Raw genomic sequence first — 12,708 nt, 5'->3', positions numbered from 1 at the left:
GGTCCAAACTGATAAAATACAACATTAATGGTAAATTTTTAAGAATTGTCAGAAGTATGTATGAAAATATCAAATCTTGTATCAAGACATCACAAGGAATATCTGAATTTTTTCCAAGTGTGATTGGAGTCAGACAAGGGGAAAATTTGTCTCCCATACTGTTTTCCCTATATCTAAATGACCTTGAAGATTTTCTTACAGAAAATAATGCACATGGAGTCACATGCCAGATTTCAGAACAAGACTTAATTACATATTTGAAATTATTTGTAATACTTTATGCAGACGACACAGTCCTGATAAGCGATACACAAAATAATTTACAAAATGAATTAAACCTATTCGAGCAATACTGTAATCAATGGAAATTAACAGTTAATATATCTAAAACCAAAGTGTTAATTTTTGGATCAAGAATTAAAAACAATATGCCAAAATTTACCTTTAAAAATGAAGATGTTTAAGTAGTAAATGAATATAAATACTTAGGACTATACCTTTCAAGAACATGCAGTTATAAAAAAACTAAAGATCATATAGCTCAACAAGCGACTAAAGCAATGTTTATGTTATTAAAAAAGATAAGACATTTAGACCTTACATTTGATCTTCAAATAGAACTTTTTAATAAGACAATTAAACCCATCTTGCTTTACGGTAGTGAATTATTTGGTTTCAGTAACATGAATAACCTAGAAAGAGTGCAGTTAAAATTTTTTAAACATATTCTAAATTTAAAAAAAGCAACACCATCTTATATGATATATAGTGAACTAGGAATTTTGCCACTAAAAGAAGAAGCAAAGATAAGAATGATTTCTTACTGGTGTAGACTGAATAATAATAATAATAATAATAACAATAATAATAAATTAGCCACAAAGGTATACAAACTCCTTATGGTCCTTAAAAGGCAAAGAAAAGTGAATTCAAAATGGCTAGACTGTATCCAAAGTTTACTGGAAACTAATGGATTTAACAATGTATGGTTAAATCCAAGCAATTTCAATCCCAAATGGTTTTCTTTAGCTTTCAAGAGAAACATTAAAGACCAATTTTTCCAAACATGGAACTCCACTGTCAATAACTCTACAAATTTTATGTATAAGACAATTAAACATGATGTACAAATGAACAAATACTTCACAAAAATTTCCAACTATTATTGTAAAATCCTAACAAGATTTCGAACAAGAAATCACAAGTGTCCAATTGAAGTTGGCCGTTACCATAATATACCTATTAATGAGAGAACCTGCCCTCTATGCAACGGCGGCATAGGTGACGAATATCACTATACATTAGAATGTAAACATTTCAGTGATACACGAAAAATATACTTAAAGCCATATTATTTTAAAAATCATAATACATTGAAGTTTGACCAATTATTTAATTCCGAAAACAGAAAGGAGCTTACTAAGTTGAGCAAATTTGTTGAAATCATTTTGAAAAGTGTTAAAGCCCAATATTAAGTTAGTTACTTAGCGTCCAATTTTAAGAACCTAATAGAATGTAATGTTCAGACAACCTTAATGCGGCTTGTACCAAACAGTATGAAAATTGCAATAAGAAAAATTCATACAGTAACAGTTACTATATTTTGTAACATACATTTTGTGTATATTTCATATCCCTGGGGTTTATACTAGGGTAACTCTTGTAAACTTAAAAAAAATAACCAACCGGATATATTTTTTTGTGTAGTTTTATCATCTATTGTACATTTTCTAGATGATTATCTTGCATTATACCATATGACTTACATGCAGAAAAATACTTTTTCCTGCTATAGAGAATGCAGATACTAATATTGTATCCTATCTTCCCGTTGTAAATATATGTAAATTTATTCTTACACAGACTTAATGTAAAATAATACAGCAAATTTGTAGCATTATATATGTAATTAGATTTCATTATACCGGCTATGTTTCAACTGTGTTTAATTTTCCGATAATGTCATTTTATTTTAAGCGTATTACATAGCTTTGCATTTTTTCTTTGACAAAATGCCACTATTGTACTTTTTCTAGATGAATATCATGTATACAATATGACTTGTATATAAAATATATGCAGGAAAATACTTTTTCATTATATAGAGAATGTAGCCACTAACATTGTACCTTTCTCTTAGTAAATATGTATAAATTTATTCATACATAGCCATAATGTAAAATAAGACAGCAACTTTGTGTCAGTTTGCAATTAGATCTTAATATGCCGGTTATGTTAGTGTTTAATTTTCCTAGAATGTCATTTATACATTTTAAGATATTACATAGCTTTGTACTTACTCTTTGACATAAAGTCAGATTCTAATAGTTATCTACTAGATGGTTATGACCAGTAACCATATAACAGATGTTCAGTATTTTTTTCTAATTAGATCTCATTATACCGGCTATGTTTCAACTGTGTTTAATTTTCCGATAATGTCATTTTATTTTAAGCGTATTACATAGCTTTGCATTTTTTCTTTGACAAAAAAGCCACTATTGTACTTTTTCTAGATGAATATCATGTATACAATATGACTTGTATATAAAATATATGCAGGAAAATACTTTTTCATTATATAGAGAATGTAGCCACTAACATTGTATCTTTCTCTTAGTAAATATGTATAAATTTATTCATACATAGCCATAATGTAAAATAAGACAGCAACTTTGTGTCAGTTTGCAATTAGATCTTAATATGCCGGTTATGTTAGTGTTTAATTTTCCTAGAATGTCATTTATACATTTTAAGCATATTACATAGCTTTGTACTTACTCTTTGACATAAAGTCAGATTCTAATAGTTATCTACTAGATGGTTATGACCAGTAACCATATAACAGATGTTCAGTATTTTTTTTCTCTCTATTCTAATAATCATGAATAATTTGATAATAGGCTACTTTACCGTATCTACTCCAAAAAATCTATTTCAAAAATTTACATTTATAACCGCAATGAAATAATTCTACTTGTTTAAACATGCTTGTTACAACATTGACATGTGGTATGTAGATTACTCATTCAAAATGCAATACTTGATTTGTTTAAAAACATTTGTTACAATATTAAAGGACATGTAGTACATACTCTACAGAATTTATTTCAAAAAGGTACTTAACCAAATTGAAATATTTATAAGTCTAAAATACTTGTTACAAAACTGACATGTTAATTTACATGTTAATCTTTATGGATTGTCAACACCAATAAAATTATTGTGTCTTCACCTGTTTCATGCATATATTTGATAGAATATACAGGACAACAGTTATTCAGAGATCTGAAGGAAGTAGATTCCATCTTTATATTTTACCTAGCTAATAGTAATCTTCCCAAAAAGACCTAATATTTTGTTTGTCTTTTTCTAACTTCTATATAGACTTTTGTTGACACTTGTAACAAAACTGCTGTTTCAAATATTAATATATATATATATTTTTTTTAGAACTTTACAGTTACTAGATCTATTTGAAAAGAATATTCACAAACAAATGATGATTATAGGTCTGAGAAAGAAAACAAAAAAATTCCAACCAATTCTGCCGACAATCAAGTCAGATGTGCCCTTGTGATTTCGTTTTCGGTCAAGGGTATGTCACCAGTACTTGACATCAAAATGCATAATATGGTATACTAGCATGCTAAAGCCAATTTTGTATAATATAAATTGGTATAGATCTACTAAACTAAAGAGAAAATATGTAACTTACCCCTTCTTGATAGTACGCATGCTGACATACTGTAAAGCTCTGGTAAAATCCCAATTGAGAATGCTTTTTTTTCCATAGATTTTAAATATAAATTCCACATATAAATGACACATCTGCTGCGAATTCTATTAATTAACATCCCTGTCCACATTAACACCATTTGGTGACACTCATTTGACCCCCATTTAATCACGGAACAAAGTTTTTACCGGCAGACCACGTGTGAGGGATTTTAAAAGTAAATAACGCATGCTTTTCTCAAAATTCTCACGGTCAATGATTAAGGTTCTTCCGCAAATTGAAATTAGAAATTCATGTGAAAAATCAGAATCCTCGAAACAGCTTTCGAAATGCAATGACACAAAAAATATATGATAAAAGTTGAAAAGATATATCTGTAGGTAAACTTGCGAGCATGAAAGCTACGTTGAACCCTATCTCCACAGTGCTTTGGAAGAAAATGAGTGAACATTTTTGGTGCAAAATTTCGGTATCGTATGCAACCTAAATTGCTATAAAATATTTACTTTCAAATCAAAGAAATGCCAAAATAGTGCACACGAGCGTTACTTTTCAAGAAAATGTCGTTAAACATTCTAATGCGCAAAACACGTGCACAGTTTTTCTAAAATATTTCGCCGCCATGTTTATTTCAAGGAATTAAATATATGATTGTTCTTTTACCTCAGATTTCCTTACTGAAATATATATGCCTCCTTATTCATTGTTAGAGATATCCATTTAGTATAGTTTAGCACTGCCCGATCTCCTTGATCTGTTACCGATCCTTTACATTTAAAGAATAAACGCAATGTGTAATGATAGTTTTTCGCTTTACACACCACCTTTGGACAAGAAAGGCGTTTCACTTAAAATGTGTAAGCATCCGCTGGCAAAATATTATTGAAAGATCGGAACTTTTTCTAAAATAAAGTTCAATTTCAATCATTTTCAAAAACTGGAAATATTGCACATTGTGTTGAATACATAAATAAAACAAAAATCCCCAAAATAAACCATTTTAGAACTTTTCCGGGAACTATAAATTTCAGCCGAACAACGCATTTCAGGATGACACAAAACTGGTTTCTCTTTTTAAAGTTTGTAAACAGTGTCAAAGTTCACCTGAGGAACATTGCTGACTTGTTTCAGTTTTACATCCTGTAGAAAACGATCAACTTTCAACTTTAAATGCATAGATGTTCTAAAATTATTCCAATATCAAAAACAGTCCGATCCTTTCCGTGATAAATAAAACGAAGCAAATTTAACTATTTGTTTACACTTTAACCATGTGAAATTAAAGGCATGTACTATCACGAGACTCCCGTGCATTTTGAACCTCGTGGTGAATAAACTGAATTTACTTTAAAGTATGGTGTCTCAGTTGAGCCAGTTATTTGTTAATTTCAGAGAACATACATTAAAAAAGTGTTTATGAGATTATGCATTTGTACGAATATTTACTAGTCTGCTTTATATTAACGACGATAGAAAACAAGTGTGCACTCGGCAAATAGCAAGTATAATACTAGTATACTGAAACTGATCCCAATGTTCGTAATTTTCAGAATGATAAAGAGCTCGTTATCCTTGGTTTCGTAGACAGTCTTAGTACTGGACCGCTGCTTCCGCTGTCAACACCGCAGTAATCACTAATGTAAAGTCAGTGTCCATTTCTATGCCTGAATTTCAATACACATTTATTATCAGTTTAAATCTATGAAAGTGTGAAAAAATATCATTGTTTAACGAAGAACCAAGAAACAGAAAGGTTACTTTTGAGATACTGCTGATTTTAATCATCAGGTTTTTGCGTGAGAAGTTCAACTGATTGCATTTTGTAAAATGTTTCGTAGTTATCTACAATTGTATACAAATTGTATTACCTCCTAACATATTTGGCTGTACATTTTTTCTGCGATTTATTCTCACTGTGTTTTTAAAAACATGCTGCATAAATTCTCATATTGTATAAAAAGTCGATAGATCAAAATTGGTTAGTTTACGACGCATGAAACATCTAATAAGGAATCAGTATACACATCGAACTTGTCCCGGACCAGTATGCGGAAATACTGTGGCCAAATGTTTCAAGATTGTCTAAAATATTTGCATATATCATGATAAAGCAAATATTTTGATTGTTTTTTATAATTTATAGATATACAAACACGTATGTGTGAGAAAGTTACGTTAAGTAATTTCGGTAGTTACAGAGGGGGTGCCGAAAATTCTATTTCCACCACATTTTCCGTGAGATAAGCAGCGCGTAAGTACATAAATTCCGCTATAATAAATTAAACCTTTATGATACTTGCACAATCCTTGAAAAGAATTTTGGATCGTTGCTAAATCTTGTTAACATTAAGTCTGAGACTTGTCTTACAATTTTAGGCAGTCTGGTACACCATACGTAAAAAAATCATTGCCCGCACATTGCACTACTTTTATGTATGCTGAAAATAGCAGTATGTACAGATTTATTTTCGTTTTTATACATGAGGTGGTCAGATTTGAAAACAGATTTTGTACTAAGTTTAGTTCTATTCAGTAAGACAATTCTCCTATGCACTAATTGAAACTTTGAACTAACTTTTGCCATTCATGAATTTTTAAAAAAGTATTTTGAAAGGATTTATAAATCTAACCAAAAATTTGGAAAAATGCAGGTAAAATATCTTCTTTGTTTATTTCCAAATTTTAGTTTTACTTTTTATACACCTTCTTTTAGTTCAAGTCTTGCAAACTGAGCTGTTTTTGTACTCTGGAACAGCTGCATTTGAAAGCTTTTGTTCACTATATTTTCACACCTCAAATGAAGGTCACTCTAAATTCAAGATGGCGGAAGTACCTTAAGACACAATAACTCAAATGTCTGACCTAGTAACATATTTATGGTCATTATGCTACACAGTTCTAAGCGCGTGCAATTAATCTGACCAATCAAAAACCTAGCCAATGATGGATGATGAGGTAATTAAAACTTCTAATTATAGAATAGGTAACGAGGCACTAAAATTAGAACCAAATGTTGGATCTTAATTACTAAATTTGATATGATGTGTAATAAATTAGATCTACTGTATTGATTTTGAACACAACCCCAATTATGATTCCTTCACTCTTTTGAATAAGAGTTGTCCTCTATTGATCATGTGTCTTTATTATTATTGTTATTTATTAGAATGTGAATCTCATGTTTATGCTTTGTACATACTGAGAATTTAATAATAAACTTAAACTTGAAACTTGAAGAAAACTGAACCAAAGAAACTGAATTTGAGGAAAGAAAAATGTTTAACAGATAGGGAGAGGAATGACTAAACAAAAACAGAGCGAGTTAGAGAGGGTGTTAATGGGTTAAGAAGAAAGAAAAATTTGGAAGGGGTTAGAGTTCACTGTGGTTAGGGTAACATAACATAGAACTTTCGACTTAGAAAAATAAAGTATCTAAAAGCTTGGGGGACAAAATTGTCTAAGAAGTTGATGCATTTATACCGGAATCTATTAAATGTATAGTTCAACTTGAAAATAAACCATAAAGCAGGTTAACAAAATCTGCCGACTTTCTTACTCTATACAACCTGCAAAGAGGTGGGTGCTGTTATACAAACTGACCAATGGCAAAGATGCATTCAGGGACTGGTTCCAAAATTCAGCTGATAGTTTTACAGCTTCATCGGTCCTTAACAAAAAACTTACACGGAGAAACCATCAGACTCTATGCACATAATACATTCATAAAAAATAATAGCTGTAAAGACGTTATTTAGTGAGGGCATTGCGGAACATGTACACTAGTTGTGTTTGCATGTTTTTCTCGCGCAGTCATACGTCTTATTACAGTAATTACGGGTTTTTTTTCTGTGACAATAATTTCAATAAAAGTGAGTCAGACAAAAATGGTCATTACGATAATGTTGTTGTCGATGGTGACGATGGTCACAGCTCGGGTGACGATACTGACCAAATGATGCTGCTGCTGATGATGATGAAGGTGATAAAATATGATTAACGTTGTTTAGATCTATAACAGTTATACAGTTTGTAGTGGCTTAGATAAATTTACAAACAAATCTACACGTAAAAAAACTGTTGGCAACTTCAAGCATTTAAATATGCATCTGAGTAAAAATATTTCGTATTGTGGCCCACACGTAACTAATATACGTTTTGGAGCTAGTTATTTTTAACATAATCTTTCATAATTGTACATGTGCATAATAACTATATATTTTATTTATAGTGAAGTATACTCTATTTTACTTAAATTTTAGTATAAGAAAATTAGTTCACATCTCTATAATAGAATCCGATGTAACTCATTGCAGACTTGGAGCGGTCTTCTGCGCATGCCCGAAAGTGATTATCAATTGTAGCGCACGGCAAAAATATGCATATTTTTGCATGTCCGCATGCATTTAGTGTACAATATGCATAAAATACTGACAAAAGGTTAGGGTTAGTATCACCATGGTTACAAAATATATACATTTAAGATATTTTCGTTCAAATTTAGTTAATCCGGTATGTACCGGAGTCTTTAATTTATACCGGCGCTCCAAGTCTGCATTGAGTCACAGTCAATAGAATCTAGCAAGTGTAAAGTTTTCGAAAATTTAGACGTCATTCAAGTGAGATTTCTCGTGCTTAGGCACTGATTAGGCTATCTTATTTTCTATCTTTTGAAATACAGCACGTTTGTCTTGCTTTTTCTTCGTTAACATAATTACCCGCGGCTTTTATCGCTAAATGCTATTAATGTATCACTGAAGTGAAAAAAGTGTCTTCATTAAAGGTACTGTTCCTTGCCAAATCAATACGCCATACTGCTTATTACTGAAGAAACTTGGATGATAATGTATCACGCAATGTTTTGGGCGTGAGTCAAAGAAAAAGTAAAAGAAGAAACGCAATTACTTTGAAATGTTCGGAAGAAAAACACCGTGTCCTCGGCGGAAAGCCACAACGCCTGCTTAATTTGTCTCTCCAATCCTGAAAGATATGAAAAATAAGATTAAATATCTTTTTATGTCTCTTAATGGATTTGACGCAGTACCGTAAAATCTGATTAAAGAAATGTTGACCACACTGTCAAGACCATTACGTTATTTGTAAGACTGCCAGCATTGTAATTAGATAAATTCTAACTGAGAAAGCGGGCAAATACATAGGCGATCTTTCGTCTGACCTTTTATTTTATCTTTACAAGAATCGGTATGGTCCACAGTTATATATTTTCGGTGAGTATATGGCCGAATATACACCTATAAGATTCTGGCTACAGTGTGTCACATTCGATCCGCCGTACCTTTATCATTAATCAATCTTATATTAAAATGATGCAAAGTCTTTTGCAGCTGGAGTAGCTTAATACAGATTTATTAAAACTTAAAGTAATTTAGCAAAATCCGAACAAGCAAACAATTGCTTTTCAAATCAACGGCAAAGTCTAAAACGTATGCTCTGAGCGCTGATGGTGTTTCGAATAACTGGAAATATCCCGCAAGGTCTTGCACCTGGGTAAAATAAGACCTAGATGAACTAAATTCTATCCCTATATAGTCTACATGGCATGTTGAATGTTCACAATATTAACACACATATTAACAATCCCATTTCCGTTTGAATATCCTTACTCCATTTTGAAGAGTAACATAAAATACTATAAAAAATGTTAAAAGAAAAGGTAGTGTAATTTCAAGAGTGATTTTTTCTGCGACGTTTGTTTACGAAAGGCTTATATCAAGACTTCTTTGATGTGGCCGTGTATTACTACTCAACGACAATGAGATTTATTTCGCCAAATATCATCTCTCTCAATACTTTCTCCCAACGTGATGTCATCAAAAAGAATGCGAGCAAAAAACACTCGTACAGATATCTGTCATTACGCGACTAAACCAAATGGCTTAAAAAGTTAAAGTGAAAATAGATTACCTGAAATAAAATACTTCTCTACCCATTGGTTTAAGCTAGCATGACTGTCACTTGCCACTGCTGAAGTCTGGATGGCCTCCAAGAGGTTCTTGTAGATTGTAAGCCATTCGTCGTGGTTGGCCCTACAAAAGTACACATCAAAACTGTTTATTAATACAATACTTGTCAGAGGCAAGCAGTGGATTTCATTTGCACAGTCATGTTCATTTTTGTAGGTGAAAATTACAATGCAAATGTTATATCACAAATGAAACTGGTCATGTTTAATATAAGATGACATCTGCAATTATATGGTAATTAGCTCACGTTTGACTGTAACCATCATGGAAATGAATTATCCCTTTCTTCTTATTTTATCTTTTATTTTTTTGGAATCCAATTAAAGTTTTGTTAATATCCATTAATACTGCCCCCCTGTGTGGGATGGTCTAGATTCATCAAGTCCTACGCCTAAAATAACACTCAAGAACAGTACAAATGTAATTCAAATAAGAGTAGACGCAACAGCTCACCCCGGGCACATTGCGCTCACTAAATTTTACTATATTACATAACAAATTTACTGCATGATTAACGAGTTTGACAAGATTGTCTTAACATTTTACAAATGACACATATATTTATATGACTAAATCTACCTAGACGACACTGAGTCACCTTGTTATTACTTTTTTGAAATGATTCATTACAAATAGGGCCACTTTTAGATTTTTAAGAAATGGGGTTTAAAACTCGTGCATTACTTATCATTGTGGAATTCCTCTTTAAGAACATATGTCGGAGGTATTGCGTTTTCATCCAGTCTATACCAACTCTGAAGCAACTCTTTTCCTAAAAAACAAAGCGAGGCATATTATATTACTATCGTTACTGTGTAAACATTACAACCCCAAATACATTCGTCAGCTATCGAACGATTTCACTTTCAAATTCATAAACACAACAGAATAAAGAATGTGTTAGTTTATTAATTACATACAAAATTTTGTAAGTCAAATATTGACATAAAGGCAGCAAATCGGTCGGACAATTTTTGTGCAAACATTATAGCTAGCCCTCTATATTTCTTCTTCGATTAAAAATGGTAAAAGTAAATAGACAAGAACAAATGATTTTGGCGAGTTTTTTTCCCGTGTGTCCTGATCCGAAATGTGACAGTTCCACCTTTTCTTGCAGATTCCCAATGCGTGAATTATTCGGCAAAAAACTGATGTTATTGTATGATCCTTATAAATAATGCATTCAATAGTTTGTGCTGTATGCCAAATCTATATTGAACATATGTTTACTTAGCTAATATAAATCATCTAAGTGTCAAAAGTAAAACTGTCGATATTAATTTCTGATATCATGTAATAAAACGTTTATTGCTTGCCAATCAACAGTCGAAACTATTACTATCAACCTAAAAGCGTGCAAAAATGTATAATATCTTTTGATGGAACATTTATCAAAGGTCACTGTTACAGGAAAATAGAAGAAGACGATGCTGCACACAGATGATTTATTTGCTGTAATGTTATACATGTAAAACATGCTTGTACCCATTATGTAAAGCGATTTTATGACCTTGCTCGTTACTTAAATATCTAATGCATTCAAACGTTTGCAAAGACTAATGCTTTATTCCTACAATTTGCGATCTAATATAACTTGTTAGATAAGAGATATAATTACAATTTTACGACTTTACAGGAGACGTGGACGAAAATAGTTGAAACTCGATATCTCGAATTCCAAAGGATAAAGCGTTTTACTACGAGATAGCCGTAATTCGACTTAAAATGAGCCGTGCCATGAGAAAACCAACATAGTGGCTTTGCGACCAGCATGGATCCAGACCAGCATACGCATCCGCGCAGTCTGGTCAGGATCCATGCTGTTCGCTTTCAAAGCTTATTGCAATTAGAGAAACCGTTAGCGAACAGCATGGATCCTGACCAGACTGCGCGGATGCGCAGACTGGTCTGGATCCATGCTGGTCGCAAAGCCACTATGTTGGTTTTCACATGGCATGGCTCAATTATTTTATGCACCTGACTTGAAAATGTCTTTCAGATAGCCGACATTTTGAGATAAGGGAGTTCGAGGTATCGAGTTTCAAAAGTGATTCGATTTATGTTTGTTAGGTTTAATGTTGCATTTCGACACGATATTTCAGCTCTGTACATTTTCATTCTGCTTTATGTTCAATCAACGATATTTCAAGTTTTTGACAGATATTATAGAATACCAATGATGCTGACAAAGAACTTTTTTTACGGCATACGTGCACACAAAAAATGAAAGCCACGCATTTGCTGCAAAACAAAGAAAAGTGAAAACACGTTATAAAATGTTGAGCTATCATAGTATCGTATGTTATTTTTGCGCTAGGAAACAAATATATATTGTCTAAACTGGAATTCATTTTGTTAAAAATGTACATAAAAACAAAGATACTGTATTAAAAATGAACCAAAATGCTCCTTTTTAACACGATGTCTTCCAAACGTTAGGAGAAGCTGTATCTATCAACAGTAAACAGAGAAAATTTTCATTTTTCTTGAAATCGAATTCTATTTTGTTTCATTGACACAAAGAATTATAAAATACACAGAATGGCAACTGACTGTAATCTCGCGTGATCTTACCAGCAAAAGAAGCGTGGTCATATGATGTTAATTAATTTACCGATGAATAATTGCTTTCGCATACAAAATGGCGCGTGGAGAACGCGTCACTTCCGGTAAACGAGATCTCATTCAGTTGTCACTTTTTTGTTTTGGCAAGATTTGCTCTATATGCCTTTTAAGTTGCCGATCTATTTTTTTTATAGCTCTTTGATTGACGGGGATCATTAAAACTGTTATATATGTTAACGACACTATCTGGTGTTTTTTACTTCCGGTAGTGACCAGTATGGCCGTTTGTTTACGTTCTGACCAGAAAACATAGTGAAAACTGTCAAAATATTGGACAATACTTTTTGAAATAGTGCATGATAGTGTCATAAACGTGTGCTTATGGATACTGAACAGAACTCAGGGGGTAATCTCCCTCACGGT

At 32.1% G+C, this 12,708-nt stretch overlaps 1 protein-coding gene across 1 annotated transcript in view; it reads right to left on the bottom strand.

Annotated features, from left to right (window-relative positions):
• LOC123562408 (protein qui-1-like) overlaps positions 1–12,708 on the bottom strand; it is a 51,692-nt gene that overhangs the window by 25,379 nt on the left and 13,605 nt on the right. Inside the window, exons 5-7 of the mRNA XM_053537351.1 lie at positions 10,405–10,492; positions 9,662–9,783; positions 8,642–8,716 (exon numbers count right to left, since the gene is read on the bottom strand). Of these exons, the coding sequence (XP_053393326.1) occupies positions 8,642–8,716; positions 9,662–9,783; positions 10,405–10,492 (285 nt within the window). The remainder of the gene's footprint in view (positions 1–8,641; positions 8,717–9,661; positions 9,784–10,404; positions 10,493–12,708) is intronic.

Source organism: Mercenaria mercenaria, chromosome 2 (genome assembly GCF_021730395.1).
Source record: "Mercenaria mercenaria strain notata chromosome 2, MADL_Memer_1, whole genome shotgun sequence".
Lineage (NCBI taxonomy): Eukaryota > Metazoa > Mollusca > Bivalvia > Venerida > Veneridae > Mercenaria > Mercenaria mercenaria.
This window is presented reverse-complemented; position numbering and strand designations above follow the sequence as displayed.